At 53.7% G+C, this 20225-nt stretch overlaps 1 protein-coding gene across 3 annotated transcripts in view; it reads right to left on the reverse strand.

Annotated features, from left to right (window-relative positions):
* Nucleotides 1-11626: 11626 nt before the first annotated feature.
* Nucleotides 11627-20225, reverse strand: part of C12H6orf132 (chromosome 12 C6orf132 homolog) — a 33075-nt gene continuing 24476 nt past the window's right edge. For 2 of the 3 annotated variants that reach the window (XM_025418776.3, XM_049092567.1), the window contains 3 exons: nt 19388-19463; nt 14096-17126; nt 11627-13485 (listed from right to left, as the gene is read on the reverse strand). In XM_025418776.3, the coding sequence (XP_025274561.3) occupies nt 13368-13485; nt 14096-17126; nt 19388-19463 (3225 nt within the window). In that variant the 3' untranslated portion in view covers nt 11627-13367. Of the gene's footprint in view, nt 13486-14095; nt 17127-17250; nt 17932-19387; nt 19464-20225 lie in introns of those variants that run through there. The other variant, XM_049092568.1, reaches the window with a different exon arrangement.

Genomic DNA, 20225 nt, shown 5'->3' on the forward strand with positions numbered 1-20225 from the left:
CTCTTCTCAGTGTGCCATTTGGCAATGGTTCTACGTAAGTAATAAAAAGTTGCTTCCTTCTGTTCCTTGGCTGCATGGTGTTCCATAGTGTGGCCCTACCACTAACTTACTCAGCCAGCTCCTGGGCTATGGACATGTAGGTAGTTTCCAGGCTTCTATGACCACGCATGGAGGCAGCAAACACACTTGTGCACATGTCACTTTGCCATGCGTGCCCACTAACCATGGACCAGTGTCCCCAGATGTCTCACTAGTCGTGGCAATGATTTACACTCTCACCCCAGTGTCTGCTGAGTACACTTCCACCTCCTGTGTCTCGAAACTTGTCGGAGGCTCACCAGCCTGAGAGGTAGAAAATGGTACCTTGCCGTGGTTTGGCCTGAGTGAGTGGAGAGTCTTTTCCTGTTCATTGTATCATGGCAAGCAAGCGTGTGGGTGGGTATCAGCGGGAACTGGGGACTTGAGCACCATGTGGAGTGATGGTGCCCCTCAGAGGGGCACCCCAGACAATCACAAACTCCTTCTGGGCTGAGACTTTAGGAAGAGCATCTCAGGGATGGTGACGTGTGAGCTGGCCCTTGAAGGTGACCAAGTCAAGCAAAGGACAGACGGGACTTTTTTTTTTTAATATTTTATTTGTTTTTTGAGAGAGATCATGAGCAGGAGGGAAGGGCAGAGGGAGAAGCGAACTCCCCACTGAGCTGGATGTGGGGCTTGATCCCAAGATCAGGACCTGAGCCAAAGGCAGATGCTTAACCGACTGAGCCACCCAGGTGCCCCAGAAGGGACATTCTAGGCAAAGAGAACAGAGACCACAGTAGGTGAGGGGGACACGGGGCTGCCCATGGAAACGAAGATTAAAGTTGGACCCTAAAATCCTCATTGGCCTCACCAGGGAGTTTCTGTTTTGTTGCTGTAAGGGTCAGGGGGCCAGTGAGAAACCAAGATGTATTTTGGAACAAATCCATTGGCAGAGCACCTGCTCTACACCAGACACCACACTAAGCACTTCACATAGATTTCCTGTGTGCATCTCCCAGTGGCCTGATGAGGTGGTACCATTATCACCCCCGTGGACACACGGCTCATCTCATTCATAGTGCTATCATTCTCGCTGCTTCATGCTGCTTAACAGAGAGGACACAGAGGCTCAAAGGTTAAAAAAAGTGTGTGAGGTCCCCAAACTATTGAATGGCTAAATGGACTTCAAGCCCTGCTTCCTCCTGGCCACTGCCTGCCACCTCCAGAGTCACCAGTTGGGCCATTTCTTGGCTGAGTGGGGCCCGAAGGGGACAAGAGCCCTCACAGGGAGTAGAGGCAGCTGCAGGAGGCAAGGCCCCCTCCCGACATGCATCCTGTGATACCAGTGCCTGAGGCATCTTCCAAGCGAGCACTGTGCGCATCAAGCAAACGCAGACATGCGTTTTTCCCTTTTTTACACAGGTGTTAGCATACTGCATCCATTTTCCTGCATTTGTTTCTTTCCCCATTAATATCTCTTGGAATTCATTCCATACTGGTTCATAAAGAGCGTCCTTATTTGTTTTTATGACTGCAGAGTGTTCCATTGTGTGTCTTATTCTAATTTATTATCATTTATTTAGAGAAACTGAGGATATTTCCAACAATGATGCAATGACATGATGTCATTTTGCTTGGATATCTGTATGCCAGCTTCCTAGGAGTGGAATTCTCAGCCCACAATATATATTTCACATTTTGATTGCTATTGCCAAATGCCCTCCATTGGGGTGGTATCATTTTAGCCTCCCTCTGGGGAAAAAGAGCCTGTTTCCCTACACCCTTGTCAAAACAATTTGTGATCAAAGTTTTAATCTTTTGCCAACCTAAGTGAAAAATGGTGTTTTAGAATAGCTTTACTTTGCATTTCTGTTATGACTGAGGTAAACTTTTCCGTGGTGGATTTTGAAATACAGTGTTCCCAGCACAGCATCCCTGCTGAGGAGGGACCCCAAATGTTCTCTGGAACACAGCTTTCTCCACTGTCCCTGAGCAACTGTGGGCACATGCCAGTCATTTCAATTCATCAATTGTCCTGGCGTGCATGCCCAGGAGCAGAGTGAAACTTGGCATTCTCAGAGAGGGGTGTATTCCATATAAATCATCCTAGTGGCAGCCCCCATATGCATTATTTCTCTCCAATGCCAGGAGCTATCCTTTTCCTTGACCATCATCCCTGGAAAATTCAAATAGGATTAGCAAAGCAGTGTTCCTTCTCCCTTCCCCCATGTTTCTGGGCCAGGTACATTCTGGAGAATGATTAGACATTCTAGGCTCCCAGGTGCTCCCAAGTTGGCCAGTCTCCAGGAAAACAAAAAGGTTAAATAAGACATACATGTAAGGAAGCCCAAGTTTTGTACTCCTTCCAACACTTGCTGGTGTGGGATGCCGTCCCCACAAGCTTGTCAGAGATAGCGGTACCTGGGCCTGGTCCCTCTCTTGAGGCCCCAGGTGACAGGGCCAGCTGCTGCGCTCTGGAGAGTCTTTCAGCCAACCCAGAGGACATGGACCCTGTCCTCAAGGAGCCCTAGGCTAGTCCTGCCTTGTCCTCTGAAGTACTTAGTTCATTTTATCAGAGGCCCAAATGAACTGGGTCTCAAGATCTCCCCTGAAGTCTTCTTCTGGCTTCATGGAATGTTCTGGGAACTCTGGGATCTTGTCAGGGAGTATGTCCCAGCTTGTATGAGAGAGGCCTGCATCCTTCCTGAGCTCTCAGAAGGACCCAGGAACGCTGTCCCCAGTAGCTCTCCTTGCAGGGCAGGGCCATCTCCAACTCATCCACCTGGACCCCTCCCACCCCATCAACCCCAGCTCTACTCTCCCTTCCCTTCCAAGTTCTCTCTACCTCGAAATAATTCTATATGATTTTTAAATAATAATGACAACAGCATATAGTTCCTTTTAAAAAAACATTTATTTATTTGAGAGAGAGAGAGAGAGAGGCCGAGGGAGAGAGAGTTTTTTTTTATTTATTTTTATTTATTTATGATAGTCACAGAGAGAGAGAGAGAGAGAGAGAGAGAGAGAGGCAGAGACATAGGCAGAGGGAGAAGCAGGCTCCATGCCGGGAGCCCGACGTGGGATTCGATCCCGGGTCTCCAGGATCGCGCCCTGGGCCAAAGGCAGGCGCTAAACCGCTGCGCCACCCAGGGATCCCGAGAGAGAGTTTTAAGTCTTAAGTAGACTCCACACTGAGCATGGAGCCCGATGTGGGGTGTGATCTTATGACCCTAAGATCACGTCCCTGAGATCATGACTTGAACCGAAACCAAGAGTCTGATACTTAACCCACTGTGCCACCCAGGTGCCCCAACATATACTTCTATAATATTTAACATGTGCCAGGTACTATTTAAATGTTTATATTAGATGATAAATGGACATAGTACAAAATTCAAAAGGTAGAAAAAGATGCACAGTAAAAACTAAGCCTTCCTCTTCATGCTGTTTCTTCCTCCACCCCACCCCCCACTCCAGAAATCACCACTAATCCCTGTCTCCTGTGTGTCCCTTCAGAGCTCTTCTATGGATATATAAGCACACAGGTATATATGTTCTCTCGTCACTGTCACACAGACGGTGGCCTAAAAAACGCCACCTTCTGTACCTTTGGCTTTTCTGGTTAATTTTTCCAGGTTTGCTTTTCACTGCCCTCAGAGTCTTACCCTCCTTCCCATCTCTAAATGCAGTGCGCTGTGATGGGGTGGAATGGTGACTGGCTTTGAGACCGGCAGGTCTTCGGTCAGTCCTGGGCCCCTCTGCTCAACTAGCTGCAAGTGACTGAATCACGTGCTTCTCACTTTTCTCACCTGCAAAGTGGGCTGATACCTCAAAGGTGTTACTGAGAGAGAAGGGGGAGGGAGAGAGAGGTGTGATATTAGAGATGATACGTGTGACACTCACGCTCATACCAGCATTATCCCCAGTTTCCTCCCGGCACCCCTGGATTGCTGATTGTGGCCAGGGTCTGGGTTATGGAGCAAGGGCACATCCCCACATCCCAAGGGAAGGTGACAGAAAGTGCAAAGGCTCTGGGGCAGGAGTGGCCTTAGCATGTTAAGGAGTACAGTGTGACCAGCATGGACAGATAAGGGGCAAAGTGGCAGAAGAAAGGTTAGAGGTGAAGAACGAGTGGATCATGGGGGGCCCTCATGGGAGGGAAAGGGCAAGTCTCCAGGGCACTCAGGTCCCTGTCTTCTCACTACTCATATACCCTCTTGATTCTCCAGTTTCCTTATCTGTCAAATGGGGATAGTACTGGTTCTTCAAGGATTGCAAAGTAGGACATTTGCCCTCCAAACCCTCTCCAAACATCGCGCTCAATCAAGTACCTCTGGCCACCTTCACCAGAGCCTACTCTCAAGTAGCCATCATGCTGGGACTTCTAGGAGACCAGATTTTAACGTAGATTGCAGGGTTTCTCAGTCTGACATTTTGGGCTGGACTGGGGGTGGGGGAGGCTTCCCTCTGTGTTGTAAGACTTGGGTAGCATCCCTGACTTCCATCTACTAAATGTCTGTAGGATACCCCAAGGTCTGACAACCAAAAGTGTCCAGACATTGCCGAATGTCCCCTGGGGAACAAAACTCCTCCCAGGTGAAAACAGCTGAGCTAAAATTAAGCACCAAGTCTGTGCATGTTCAGGCATCAGCAAGAGGCTAGTGAAAAGGATTGGGGGCAACAGAGATTTTTTTCCCCTGTCACATCAGAATGTGTCTTCAGCCATTCCCTTTGTTTGATTTCCCAGAGGCTAGATTACAGAAATGTTCTGGAAGACAGTGTTATGTAACACTTGGGAGTCTAATCCTGGCAATGCCACTTGCTAGCTCTGTGACATTGGGCAAGTTACTTTGCCTTTCTGTTCCTGTTTCTCATCCATAAACTGAGGATAGCAAAGTACCTACCTCCTGAGGCTGTTGGGAGGATCCCATGACATAATAGTGTAAATGCTTAGAACAGTACGGAAGGAGTCCTCGCAGGCCAGGTTCCCTGGGAAACGGAGATTCTGTGTGCAGAGAGTTTCTCCGGGGAGTGCCTTCAGGATGCACAGCCAGTGGGGGAGGGGTGGGGCAGAGGAAGGGGCTGGGCTGCCTGAGGCTGCTGCACCAGGCCATCAGAAGCCCTGCAGCTAAGCTGGCCCTTCAGAGTTGTCCTGAGCTGGGGCCTGGGATGCCCCATCGGTGAATGTGGGCTGCCCCCAGAGAGCAAAGGTGGCTTTATGGTGGAGAGGACAGTCCCCAGGGAAGGACTCAGCTGAGCGGAACTTCAGTTCTGAAAGGGGAAGGGGGCAGGGCCGAGAGAGCCTGTTGGCCAGTATTGTGAGATTAGATTTAAGTAGAAATAAAATGTTTTTATTTTTATTTTTTTAAGATTTTATTTATTCATGAGAGACACACAGAGAGAGGCAGAGACACAGGCAGAGGGAGAAGCAGGCTCCCTGCGAGGAACCCCATGTGGGTCTCGATCCTGGGACCCCGGGATCATGACCTGAGCCAAAGGCAGACGCTCAACCACTGAGCCCCACAGGCGTCCAAAGCTAAAGTACTTTTAAAACACCCCGGACTTCGGAGGAATTACTCCCAGCCCCACAGTGCCCCATGGCCCTCTCCTAGTACCCGTGTATCCCTAGCCAGCTCTCTCTCTTATTGCCCTCCTGGAGGGAGAGGGGCACACAGAATCCAGAGAGGCGTGGCCACCTGCCCCAGCAGGAGACAGCGGCAAGGTCACCTGGCCTGTAGTACTTGAGATTCTTCTTTGGTGTGTTGGGAATGGTACTGCCTACCCCGAGTGAGGAGACAGGATTAAATGGGATAACACATGGCAGTTCTCAAGGCATGGTCCCTGGGCCATCATGACTAGCAGCCCCATTGGGGAACTTGTTGGAAATGTGAATTCTCAGGCCCCATCCCAAATCCACTGAGTCAAGAGCTCTGGGAACAGTGTTTTGACAAGTCCTTCAGTGCTACTGATGCACGCTCAAGTTTGAGAGCGACTGGTGTACCAGACAGTACTTGGCTCTGAGCCTGGATCCTGGAAGGAGCCACGTCAATCTCAGTTGAATCTGAATCTGAACTCGGTACACCTGCCAGGCTTGAGGTCGCCTGTGAGCAGAGTGCCACCTGCTGGTGACAGCCGGCCTGTGTCTGTGCACACATAAGGATCACACAGGGATTCAGGGCTACTACACCCACCGGCAAGGAAAGCAGAGCTGGACACCAGGGCCAACTACCTGGATGTCTGCTCCTCCCTCCCCTCCACTCTCCCTGGAGAAATCAGGTTAGAGTGAATGTCAAGGGCAGCTTTCAAGGGCCCAGAAAAGTCACCAAAAGATAGCAGCAGTGAGTGTGTTTGAGTCAGTGATAGCAAGTACTCCTCACCACGGGTTTAAGTGTCGGATACACTGAAGGGAAAACAAACAGACGGCAGCCCTCCTTCCTCTGCTCCACTTATGCACGTGCTCCCACTGGAGTCACTAAGCTGGGGACAGCTTTGATGACTGGTCATAGGCCACAAGAGGGGCCACCCATAGTGTCCCATGTGGCCACCTGCTCTGTTGGCTACCCAGCTCTCCTGGGTGGGAGAACTTTGTATTTTCCTGCTTTTTATTCCAGCTGTGTGTGTGTGTGCGCGCGCGCGCACATGCATGTCTCCTGAACTGGATCGTGATCCTTTTGCTTGGTTCTTTGGCTTGTACTGAGCAGCATCCCCCCAGCAGTATTGAATGGAATTGATGAGGCTTTGTGCTCACCTTAAGTATTTGGAACAAATGCTGAAAAGTTTTGAGCCAAAACATGGAAAGATCACAGAGAGAACAGAAGAGAGAAAGAACACACACAGGAGCCTACCAAACCCTGTTTGTAGTGGCTCAGAAAATAAACTAGAGAACAACAGGATAGCAGGAGATACACCTCTGCAATGAGGAAAGGTAAAAGCAATCTGGAGGCTCAGTCTGTGGAAGACAAGACTGAAGAAATTCAATTTTCTTTTCTTTAAAATTTTTATTTATTTATTAGACACACACACACACACACACAAACACAGAGGCAGAGAGAGAAGCAGACTCCATGCAGGGAGCTGGACGTGGAACTCGATCCCGGGTCTCCAGGATCACATCCTGGGCTGAAGGCGGCGCTAAATCGCTGAGCCACCCGGGCTGCCCAGAAATTCAATTTTCAAGAAGGCAGAGGGAGCATCTGGCAAAGGGTGCTGGCTGTGGCCAGCTTCTGAGAGGAGTGCTAGGGGTCGTGATCCTAACACTGACGTGGAAGAGACTGAGACAGTGAGTCTGGTGCGTCTGTGTTCTCTGCGCTTCGATCTCTCCTGGGCCCTGAAGACCCCACGCAGGCTGTTGAAGGAGCAAGTCTGACCACTGTAAGGCTTCCCTCCTGAGGGAGGACTCTCCAGGGGGGAGGGCTGGAGAACGGGTGCTGTTCCTTCTCATTCTCCAGCCCACGTTGGGCAGAACCTTTCTCCTCGATCCCCGTTCCATAGGTGGGATAGGCTGTGGCTCCAGACAACATTGCTGGAGACTAAAGGATGTCGGAAGAGTAGACAGAGCGAGAGCCTTCTGGATGGTTGGAGCTGGCAGCCCTAGGAGGCTGGCTCACTCGCAGGGCACAGGGGCCCTGACCTGATAGGAGGGCTGCCTGCCACCCCGCATGCTGGCCCTTTGTAAGGACAGGAACAGCCTCACCTGGTAGCCACCTCCTGGCCTTCCTGTCTCCACTTAGAGGGTGGCGTGTCTTACCTCACCAGGCAGGAGCCACTCCAATGCACCCTGACACCTTCGGGATGAAACCCAAGAGACTCCATCTCTAAAAACCATGATTTTGTGCCACCCGAGAACCTCAGCATTGGGTCAGGTTACACACATCTTAGAAATAAGACAGTTGTGTCATCACTAGTCCATGGGAGACATGATTTTTGCTCTTGAGGAACCTAAATAGTGCTTGACAGTGTTTAATTAAATACTAACTTGTGGGATCCCTGGGTAGCGCAGCGGTTTAGCGCCTGCCTTTGGCCCAGGGCGCGATCCTGGAGACCCGGGATCAAATCCCACGTCGGGCTCCCGGTGCAGGAGCCTGCTTCTCCCTCTGCCTATGTCTCTGCCTCTCTCTCTCTCTCTGTGTGTGACTATCATAAATAAATAAAAATTAAAAAAAATAAAAAATAAATACTAACTTGTATTCATTCAACAAACACACATTTAGGGCCGCTGCTAGTGCCAGGAGCAGCACCAGATGCTGGAGATACTAGGATAATGAATAAGACCAGTATTCCTTGCCTTGTGGAACTTATCAGCTGCAGGGGGAGGGAGATGTGGAACAAGTAATACCGATGTGAGGGGGCCAGGGGACCCCAGGACCCTTTAGCAGGAACGAATGTAACTGAGGGGGTGAGAGATGTCTGGGGGACCCCAGGAGCCTTTATCAGGAACCAATGTGACTGAGGGGGTGAGAGATGTCTGAGCAGAGCCTGCAGGGTGAGGAAGAGCTGGGCAAGGGAAGTCGGTGCAGAGGCGTGGAGGGAGGCGTTTCTGAGCAGCAGGGGCCTGGGGAGGGCTTCCTGCAGGAGCTCTGAGTTCAGCTGGGCCTTGAAGCAGCGAGGCAGGTAGCAGTATTTAGGGATGGCACAACCATGGGCCTGGGTGCTCCGGTCTCAAAACTGTAAGAAGGAAGTAAGGGAAAAAGAGTTCCTTTTGGAGAGGTCCAACTTGAGTAGCTGGCCAGGCATCCACCTGGGAATGTTCAGGGGGCACTTCCACATTAGAAACATGGACCTCTGGTGCAGAGGGGTTCAGTTTTCCAAAGAAGAAACTATAGAGAAGGAGACTGGAAGCCAAGGTCCAGGTGCTGAGACACCTGGGTGGAAGAAGGGAGCCAGCCTAGAAGACAGAAGCCCGTAAGAACACGTTCTGTAGAAGCTCAGAGAACGGTTCTCCAGGAGGGAAAGGAGTGGCTTCTCCGTGCCAGACGAAGCTTCTAGGTCCCCAGAAATTGGCAGGGGAGCACAGGATAATTCACGTAAATGAGTGAGCATTCAGAATGCATTGTCTTAGTCCCTACCCTTCTCCCAGAACTTCACCTTCTCTCACCTTCCTGCTAAAAGTATCCCCAGAGGCCCCAACACCAGATCTACAGCAGATGGCCATCCCTGCGGCTTCGGAGGGAGGAGGCCCAGGTTCTCTGCCTGGTGTCAGTGGCCACCTGACCTGGACAGCTAATCATGGGACGCCAGCATTGCCTTTGAGTGGCAATGAAGGAGGCCATGGGCTGCTGCGGGTAGGCAGGTGGGATGAGCAGGCTAGGGCAGGCCTGCCTGACTGCTCGGCACTGAGGTAGCCTCCCTCCCACACCGGCTGTCCCAAGTCACTGCCATCCTTCACTTCCCACAGAAGGGAGTGCAAGGCTCACTGGGAGCGAGAGAAGCCTCTCCCCTATGTAACAGCTATGCTCCATCGAGGAGGATAGGGCTTTCACGTACCGCTGACTGCAGGCCCCAGGCTTCCAGCACAGCCTGCCCTGGGCGCTGCCTCGCTGCTGCTTTGGACCCGGCCTGGCCTCACAGGAGAGGTGGCGTTCTGGCCACTGGGGCTTGAGCCACACCCAGGGAGCCGCTGGGAGATTCCAGAAACCAAGGTGTAGCCAGCCTGATCCAGGAACACATGCCACCCAAGCCAATTAAACTTTTCTGGCACCAGAGTACCTGCACACACACCCCCCCCCCTTAGGCCCCCAACCCATGCTCTGCTAGAAAGATATAAAGTTTGGGAAGAATGGGTGAGTGGATACAGCTAGAAGGGAGGCAGTTGTAATGAGGTTTGCAGTTTGGAGGCAGGTGGGCTATTCTGAGCAACTCACTTTTCTTCCTAGAACTTTAAGCTTCCCACCAACAAAATGGAATTAGGCCACCTGGTTTCGGAGGATTGTCGTGAATAAACAGAGAACCAGTGAGCTTTCCAAACTGTCAAGGTCAAGTGTTGCTGGTTTCCATGACCAATGTCGCATCGAGAATTTTCTTCTTCCTTTTCTTTTCTTTTTTTTATATTTTATTTACTTATTCATGAAAGACACACACAGAGAGGCAGAAACATAGGCAGAGGGAGAAGCAGGCTTCTGGAAGCTTCTGGAAGCCTGATACGAGACTCGATCCCAAGATCCTGACCTGAGCTGAAGGCAGATGCTCAAATACTGAGCCACCCAGATGCCCCGCATTGAGAATTTTCAACGTGAAGTCCATGGAGCCCTATTTGGAGGGAATTTATAGACTGCCTGAAATAATGTGTAAAAATGCATGTAGGGGGCATCTCTCTGGGGTGAGGATGTGTAGCTCTCAGTAGTTTTTAAATTTTATTTATCTATTTATTTTTTTCTCTCCCCCATCAGCAGCTTTTTAAAGAGGTCTGGGACCCTACAAGTGTAAGACCCACACACAGCACAAGTCTGTCCCTGTCACATTTCAGATGAGTTACTGGAGACCCATGATTGCACAGCTTGTCAGAGGCACTTGCTCAGGTGGGACCCCGGCCTCCCACCCTCCACTGCTCCCTACGGCTCCTTCCATGTCAGATGAGGGGAGGAAAAAGTTAGGGAGATCAGGAAGGGGTGAGTAGTCAAGAGGCAGAGCCCCATGTCCTACTGGGAGTCAGGAGCCTGTCCTCTGTGTTACCAGGATAAGGGGAGGGGAGAAGTGTGAAGCCCCAGGCTAGGGAAGGCCCAGGAGGCCCCTCCTGGAAGCACAAGCTGCTGAATAAGTGAGTCATCCTCCTGGTCTCCCTCCCCTTCCCTGCCCCTTAGAAGACTCAGAGGAGGAAATAAAACTGTCTCCTTGACACTGTCTTGAGATGACCTCTCTGCTTCTCAGATTCCTCTTCTGGAAAAGTTAAAGATACCATGTCAAAGCTTTACGGAAACCTGTGAAAGGCCCCATGCAACTTAAGGTAGTCATAAGCCAAAAATGCAATTTATTGAGCAACTACTGAACAGCCACTGGCTGGATGCTTTGACGGAACTGGCATAAATGTTGCCACTTCAAGAGGCCTTCCCTGACCATCTGGTTCAAATAATCCTCTCCTCTCCCCCACCCTCCAGTAATTCTCACGCTCCCTGTTTCTTTCCTTCCCATCACTTACTATAACGCATGTTCTTTTTCTGAGTGTTCTTTTTCTCCCCTCTCTCCTCCACTAGACTTGCCATGAGCAGGAGTCATGTATGTCCATATTAACACACAGCCTACCACCAGTCATCCCTCAAATACTTGTTTGTTTGTTTGTTTTTTCAAATACTTGTTAATGACCACATGCCTGCCTCTGATCTTCACAGCAGCCTTATTAGGGAGGGATTATTTTCATGCCCACTATACAGAAGAAGAAACTGAGGTTCAGAGAGTCAAAGAGACTCGCTTAAGGACACAGTTTGCTATCACCTGACTTTAGCTCTGCTTTTTCCCCTTGAAGGACTTAAAGACCGAGAGAACCTACGGGTCAGAAGTGGAAGTGTGGGTCCAGCAAAGTGGCTCACGGGTTTAGCCACCACCCTGTGCTCAGCCTTCCCCAGCCGAGCTCTTCCAACCTCTCATTCACCCCAAAGGAGCTCCGAGTCATCAATCCACAGCCACAGAGCTGAGGCCAGTCCAAACTGGCCTGTTTATTTTCCAAGCCAAGTGACAGCCAGTCCTTCCCCTCCCTCCAGAGCTATATACAGCTGGGAGTCCACACCCCACTCCTCTTGAACCTTATATAGCAGATAAATTAGCGAACTCTTTTATAAAACATTGTACAGGGAAAATACATACATATACATAGGGCCAGTGCTAGTGTTGGGGTGGAGTTCGCTTCTTGAACACAGGTAACCAGATCCTGCCCCATCAGGGTACTTAGCACTCTCCTTCCCTGAAATGGCTCACCTGCTGTCCCCACAACCTGGTACGGTGTGTGGCTGGTTACCTCGAGTCATAAAGGTTCAACATCTTGCCCCCAAAAGGCACTGCTTCCTGGCTGCTCCTACCACCCTGCTCCTCAGGTGGGCCCCTCCCTGCCCTTCCTCCTTACCGAGGCAGCCTGCCTCAGCCTGGTCCCAGGAATTAGGCCCATCAAAGCCCGAAGACAGGGAAGACAGATAGAGGACTATTGTCTCCTGGTATGTGTGGGGAACATATATCATCCAAACTAGGGCTTCTTTTGAAAGTGGATGGGGGTCTAAGTCACTGGAAAACAGGCATGAACCCACACTGCCTGGGCAAAGGACAAATGGTCATCCTACTGATTGGTCTCCCCTGATCTGAACAAGCCCAGTCCTCCCACTCTAGACTTCCCAAAACGCACTCCCCATTGCAGCAAACACCCCTTGGATCTCAGTGCCCATCTCCACCAGCTCTCTCTGCCTTCAAACATCCCTACTATGCATTTTAAAGCCTCAATAATACTGGGGACCTGTAGTGTTGGGATTGGGAAGGGTGGTTGGGTTTGATGCCACCACCAAATCCCAAATGGGTTCTGGCTATGTTAGACCTTTGGTATCAAGCCCCCACACCCTCTGGCTCGTTGCACCCAATCCCCAAAATCATGGCTGCTTGGATCTGAGAAGGAAAACAAGGCTTTATCCTCTGTCTTCCAATCCCACACTGGCCAAGTCTTCTTTCCCTAGGCTTCCTGGCAGCTAAGGTAGCTAAGCATCAGGGCCAGAGCCAATGAGTCCCCCAGCCCCCCAACCTCACCCTTGGCCAATGCAAAGAACGCTGTCCCAGTACCTTCTCCACATGTTGTATGTGAACATTCCTAATCCCATCTCAATATGGCTTCTATGCTAGGGACTCCAGGAATCACCTCTTGGGGTGGCAAATGGCGGGCTGGCTAAAGAGATCAATCTATAGTGCCCTGCACCTCTACCCAGATGGAGCTGGGCCTCAGCCCTCTGGGGGCACCAGACCAACAATCACAGTCATGGAGATGGATTCCCATTCACAGTTAGAGCCCTGCCCCTTGCTTCTAGAACTTGCCCGTGGGCCACGCTTAGAAAACTGCTCTAAGTAAGTCTTGCTAAAGTTAACAGTCCCAGGTAGGGAAAACTCAGGCTCCAGGCCCTTAAAAGTTCCTCCCACCTTCCCAGGCCCATCCCAACGTGCAGACAGTCCACAGCCACACCAGCGCTTTGGGAAACAGAAGCCCACTCTTGACCTTTCCACTGTTTCTCACTCATCATCTGCCTGTATTTGGGTAACAAAGACTCCTCCATGTTTAAGTCAGGGTGCCTAACACCTGCCTCGTCCCTCCCACCCCCACAAAAAAAAAAAAAACGAGTGCCCAGATCTGACCCCCTCGGAGTAGAGCTGAGAACACCACCCTGGGCTCAGGATGGGGGTTTCCGGTGGTTCCCAGAGTACACGTAGGAGATGGGATGGCGGGTCCCAGGCCTCACGGTGAACGTGTTAATGGGGCTTCCGTAGTGGGGGGTGCCGTGGGGAGACCTGGGATGGGGCAGAAGCAGGAGAGAGGTGAGGTTAATATTTGCAGCCAGTTCACCAATAGCCCTCCCATCTCCCTCAGGGCACAAGTGGAAAAGATACGGGCGGAGCACTGTGGTATCTGCCCAGCAAGCCGGTGTGGACAGGGTGGGACCCCAGTCAACCAGTATTGTTTCAGCAGACCCAGGGCTCCTCCTCCCGTCTGGGCTTGGCTGGCCACAGAATAGGGCCTAATACCCTGCTGCTCTGGATCCTTCTCTGGATGGATGGGAAATCCCCATTCGCAAGGACCATTCAGATCCCCCTGCAGACACCACAGCACTCTTAGCCTGAAGCCCTGAGTCTCTAGAGCGTGGGAAAGAGAGCGCAGAAAGAGGGGGGGCTGGTGGAGAAAGCAGGAGGGTGGGGAAAGAGGGTAAGGGAGATGGTGGGAAATAAGGAAGCGGGTTCTGGAAGCGCCAACAGAGCCCTTTGGAGGTAACGCGCCTCGCGTGCCTCCTCTGCCCAGGGAGCGGGAGGAGAGAAAACCCAGAGACTGTCCCCGCGGGGGGCCCGGCCCGGCGGGCTCCTCTGCCCCCCCCCCCCCGCGTTCCTCGCCCCGCCCCCTGCTCACCTGCCGGCCGCGGGCCCGAGCCGGTAGTCGCCTCCGCCTCCGCCGCCGCCGGGCGCCTTGAACTTGGCCTCGCCGCGGGCCGCGCCCTCCGCCGACAGCCTCCGCGCGTGCAGGCCTCCGGGGGGCGCGCGGACGCGCCGCAGGTCGGGGCCCCCGGGCGGCCCGAAGCAGCTGGGGGAGCTGAGGCTGCGGCCGGGGCCGCCGCGGGGCTGTCCGGGGCTGCGGGGGGGCTCCCCCACGTACAGGCGCTTCTTGATGAGCGACCCGCCCCCGCCCCCGCCCCCGCCCGGGCCGCGCTCCGGGCCCCCCGCGAGGCGCGAGAAGCCGCGAGGCGCCCAGGCCTGCTCCACGGCCGCGAAGGTGTTCCGGGGAGGGGACGCCCGGCGCCCCAGGTGCGGGGGGGCCGGGGCCGGGGCCGGGGCCGGGGGCTCGGGGTCGTTGCTGAACTCGGGCGGCGGCGGGATGACCTCAAAGTGGAACTCCCCGCCCTCGTCGTCGTCGTCGTCGTCGTCCCTCTTGCAGGAAGGAGAAGGAGGGGACGAGAAGGATTTGGGCAGCAGGCGGCCCTGGGACAGGTTGGAGGACGCCGGCCTCTCCCGGGCCGCGGGGGCCTGGGGCTCTGCCTTTGTCGCGTTGTGCCTGAGGCTTGGCTCCCTGGCCTCGGGGGCTCCTCGGGGCTGCGGCTTCCACTGACTGAGTCCGGCGGCCAGCTGGGGGTCCTTCTCCGCCTCCTTGGGTAGCTTGGGGACCACGGTGAAAGAGTTGGGCTGGCCCTCCGTGTGGAAGATGCTGTCCGAGCCTGCTTGGGGCTGGCTGCTGTGGTCACGGAGGCTCCCTGGCAGGGCGGACCGGCCCAGGGCAAGGCCTCCCGGCCGCCCCTTCTGCGCCCTCTGCCTGGCTGCGAGGAGCAGAGCCATCGGGGAGCCTGGCTGCACCAGCTCCCCGGTCACCGGATGTCTGAGGACGTCATCTGCAGGCTGGGCCGAGGCGGGGGTGTTGGCTGGCTGCCGCTGGGGCTCCTTCACCTCCGCAGGGTCTCCCGACCCTACAGCTGAACCTGTGGCCGGCGGTGCCAACCCCATAACAGCCTCTTCTCTGGGGCTTCTCTGGTTGCGATGGAGCTTGTAGAGAAATGTCACCTCTTCTCCGCCAGGGGATCTCTTTGGTGGGAGGGCTGGAGATGGGTGGGTTCCCAGCATAGGAGGCTTACTGGCCTCTGTGGGGTGCCCTCCTGCCTCTATCTGGAGAGGCTCCGTAAGTTCTTGAGGTTTCAGCTTCTCCCACTGACCACCTGGGACTAGGTTCTTCTCTATCAGCTGGGATGATGTGGTGGGTACCGCTGTGGCTGCGGATGGGAGGGCAGGCCCAGGCGTGGCCTTGGGTGGTGCGGCTGGTCCAGGCGTGGGCTTGGGTGGTGCGGCTGGTCCAGGCGTGGGCTTGGGTGGTAAGGCTGGCCCAGGTGTGGCCTTGGACTGAAGTGGTGTGGTTGGCAGAGGGGTGGTGGATTGCGGTGGCAAATTCTTGGCCACAGGCTTAGAGAATTTCCCATTATCACCCCTGTTTTCAAAGATTCTTCCCCCTTCCAGCCGAGGTTTGGGAGGCAGAGACCCGATGCTGGGCTTGGCTTCCTTCTCTGCTGATGAGGAGAGCCGGGCCTCCAGCTCACTCCGGATCTGCCGGACACTGGGAGTCAGGGAGTCTTGGGGGATGTAGTCCACGGGGGGGAGGGTCAGGCTGGTGGCAGCCCCCTTCTCTGGCAGGCTGCAGGGACTCTTCTCAGGAGCGCTTGGGAGGACCTCCTTCTCTGGCAGGCTTGGAGGAACCTCCTTCTCTGGCAGGCTGGGGCCGTTCTTGCCCTCCTTCTCCTGAAAGGCCGCTGTTGGGCCTGCCTTGTGACTGAGGGGTCGGTCCTCCCTCCTGGAGCCACAGAGATAGGCCGCGAGCTCACTCCGAAGCTTTTCCATCTGGCTGGGATCCCGCCAGTCCACAGGCGCTGAGGAGGCCGTGTCCTCTGGGCTGGGGGGGTTAGGTTTGGGTTTGGGAGCAGGGGAGCTGGGTTTGCGGCTTTTTGTGAACCCAGAAGGTAGAGGAGCTGCCTTCTGAGCAGAAGGTAAAGGAGGGGCAGCTGGGGGCAGTGGCGGTGCTGGGGGAGGTTGCGGGGGTGCAGGAGGTGGGAGGGGAGGGGCCGGTGGTGGAGTCTCTGCATGTTCCTTCGTCCAGGACTGGGCCTGGCCCAGCCTGGGGCTGCCTGGGGCTGCAGCATGCTGCTCCCCTGGGTGGTCTGGCTCAGGGGCCCTGTTCGGGTAGACCTGGGACGCGGGGCGGATGTGGAAGGTGGGAGGCAGTGGGAGTCGATTGGGGGCTTTCTTGGTGGCCACTTCTTCCTCTGGAGGAGTTCCCTGTGCTTCCTGAGCTGGGATGGATGAAGTCCTGACTGGGGTTGGGGGAGGCACTTTGAGTGAGCGGGGGAAAGTAAGGTGGGAGTCCGGCTTAGGTCCCAGAAGGCTCCCCTTTGGCTCAGCTGGGCTCGGCGGGGGGCTGGTTCGGGGGGTCTCTGGCAGCCTGCCATTCAGTGCTACCTCCGATTTCCACTTGGTGACACCCCCAGCGGGGAAGAGGTGAGTCCCTGTTGTATGAGGAGATGCTGGGGGTGCTGGGGCTGGCAAAGGGAGTGGGGGTGGGGCTACAGAGGCCAAGGGTGGGGCAGGAGGAATGAAGTCCGGAGGGGTAGGTGTGGATGGGGAGGAAAGGGTGGAGAGGGGGGCTGGGACCCCTAATACTGGGGGCGGAGGTGGGGCCATGCTGGGTGGGGGTGGGGGTTCCAGCAGCAGGGGAGGCGGTGGGGGAGCCATGGGAGGTGGAGGTGGAGGTGGTGGGGACTCCTCTCGAGGTTGCCAAGTGTCTGGGGGTGGCCCCGGGGCTGGGCCTGGGGGCGGTGGGGGGATGAGTGGGTCCTGCCCATAATGCCCAGGTCTTAGGTCACCCACAGAGCTGTACAGTCGGAGGTTGCCGTTGACTAGTGAGCTGGTACCTGAAAGAAGGGAGAAGCAAAGAAGAGGACACAGTGAAGCAACCAGCCTGGCCCATCTCTGTGTGCACAGGGTAGGGCGGCGCCCAAGAGAATAACTGGCCAGTTTCATGCCTTTCCTCCTGACCTGGAGGGATGTCTCCAGTCTCCTGAGCTGTGCTGGGAGTGAGCCTCTCCCTTCTGGGGCGGGGGGGCTGACTATGCTGGGCACAGCCTCTGGAGCCCGGACTGAATATTCTGTTTGCTTCACTCTTCTCTGCCCTGCTGTGTGCCAGGACTCCCTTATTCTCTGCCTACAGAGGGATTGAGCCGATGGGAGCTGCTGGCAGATCAGAGGGTGGGGGCAGAGAGGACAGGGCATCAATCCTCGGCTGCCTTCTTGATGGGCCCGTAGTTAGCAAGGGCTGCTCTTCCATCAACTTAGCCACTGTCCCACAGCTCAGATACAGGAGTAGCTCCCTACTGCTCCTTCGGCCTCTCGGGGTATCACCATCCTCTTCAGTCCTCAAACTCTGTTCACACTCTTGTATATCATCCCTTTATTAAATGCTTTGGTGATGCCCTTTGAGTGTGCCAGTTGTTTCTTACAGGGGCCCTAGCTGATACAAAGCCAGAAAGTCTGGGGTTCAAATCCCAGCTCTCCCACTTAACCCAATGCGTGACCTTGGACACACCAATTAACCTTTCTGAGCCTCCGTTTTGTCATCTACAAAATGAGCATGACGTCAGTGCTTACCACATAAAGCCGTGGTGAGGATTCGTAAGAGAATTCATGTAAATACACATAAAGGGCTTATCATGGTGCTAGGCCCAGAGTGGGCACTTCATGAACAGTGACCACTTTGATTCCTACCACCTGCACTTAACTTTTCAGACTGTCAGATGGGGAAAATGAGGGGGAAAATGAGAAGTCGTGGATCAGGGGCAGGCTCCAGGAGACCTTCTCAGTAGGAAGTTTGGGTGAAAGATGCGCAGGAGGGAGCAATATACACAAGCAACTCCAAAGATTCCAGCTTCCCACCTCACAGAGAGCTCCTGGATCAGCTTCTGGACTATGAGATGGAATGAGGGTATGTAGAAAGAAGGTGACCTGAACTACCCAGGCACTAGAGAGATGCCAGCACCCCTGGCCCCAACAGCTCGCACCCCTCCCTTCTTGGGGCTGGGCCCCAGCGCCTCGACTCTGCAGAGTCTGCAGACCACAGGGATGCCCTGGTTACTCCTGCCAGGTGCCCCTTGCTTCGCCTCCTCTCAGTTTCTAGCACAGAGCATGACAAACCTTGGGAACGTGCTGCTCTGAAGGCTCCTCCCAGCTGTCTGACTTCAAGACAAAAGACATACTGAGGGTGGGGAGGAGAAAAAACTAACATTCATTAAGCACGTGTTAGGAGCTGTGACACAGCAGTGAAAACAAAACAAAAATAGTCAAAATACTGGCCCCCCTGGAGGTTACATTTTAATGGGACAATGAGACACACAGCAAACATAACACATCAGTAAACTATTACCACGTTAGATGATGAGTACTAGGTGAAAAACACCCAGGAGGAGCGCTGGGGATACGATTTGAATAGAGTGGTCAGAGAAGAAGCCTCACTGAGAAGGTGACATCTGAGCAGAGGGGCAGTGAGGGAGGGAGAGAGCTGTCCCTAGGTACAGGGGAAGAGCAGCCGAGGCACAGCGAATGGCAGTGCAAAGACCTTCGGGTGGAAAGGCGCCTGGTGTTGAAAGGCAACAAGGAGACCAGGACAGCAGACAGTGGGAGACAGAGAAAGAAAGCAGGAGGTGAGGCCAGGGGAGGCCGGATTCTGGAAGTCCCAGCAAGAACCTTTTCTTTGCGCGACGCGGGAAGTCACTGACAGGTTTTGAGCAGAGCGTGACAAGAAGTGACTAATGTCCCATCCCATACTTCATTCACTCTCTAGAACTGGAATTGTCTTGGCTGTGGCTCATTTGCAGATACAGAGGTGCAAGGTGTTAAGTGATTCACCCAAGGAAGCAGAGCTAATGTGTGGGGGGAGCTGGGACCCAAAGCCAGGTCTGTCTGACTCCGGGGGTTCTTTCCCTCCGATTCATGCTGCCCTTGGCCCTCATCATCCTTCCCCTACTGGAAGTGGACCTTAGTCAACCTTGGCTCTCTTCAACTCCCACCCACTGCAGCCAGTAGCCAAAAGGCCAAGGGACTCCAGCTTTATCCCCAGGTGGGGAGGTGGGCCAGAGGAGGAAAGAAAGACGGACAAGCCCCCTGCCCAGGGTCCTCTTACCTGTCAATTCTTTGTCTGCAAAGTCTCCTGGGACAGAGGGGGTGGGCACAGCCAGTCCATGGTTTTCCTGGGCATTCTGAATGAGGGCAGAGAGGGAATAGAGAAAGACAATTCTTAACTTGCTGCTCTGAGAGGTCATTTTACTGCTCAAAAATCAGTAGCATTGGGAAGGGTTCTATAGCTTTGTGAATATACTAAAATATAAAAGGGCTAATTTAAAAGGATGAATTTTAGGGTGCCTGGGTGGTTCAGTTGGTTGAGCGTCTGACTCTTGATTTTGGCTCAGGTCATGATTTCAGGGTGATGAGATAGAGCTCCAGGCTGGGCGTGGAGCCTGTTTCAGGTTCTCTTTCTCCCTGTCCCTCTGCCCCAGCTCTACCCCTCAAATAAATAAATAAACCCTTAAAAGAGTGGATTTAGTATACAGGTGAGTCTTGTGTGTTTCTGTTTAGACACTGTATTTTTAATTTAAAAAAATACTTTATTTACTTGAGAGAAAGAGAGAGAGAGAATAAGCAGGGGGAGCAGCAGAGGGAGAGGGAGAAACAGGCAACCTGCTGAGAAGGGAACCAATGTGGGGTCCGATCCCTGGACCCTGGGATCATGACCTAGGCCAAAGGCAGATGACCAAAAACAGAGCCACCCAGGCACCCCTAAAGACACCTTAATCGATAATATTCTTTACTCGATGACATTGAACCCATGGTCAATAGCACTATAACTCAAGCCTGAACAAAGCTTATCTAACATACATATTTTTTCCGTAAGGTTCATCAAAGCTTTTTGTACTTAGGGATGTTAGCACATGAGCACTATGCTTGAGGCCCATTTTAAACAG

The sequence above is a fragment of the Canis lupus genome, chromosome 12 (genome assembly GCF_003254725.2).
Source record: "Canis lupus dingo isolate Sandy chromosome 12, ASM325472v2, whole genome shotgun sequence".
Lineage (NCBI taxonomy): Eukaryota > Metazoa > Chordata > Mammalia > Carnivora > Canidae > Canis > Canis lupus.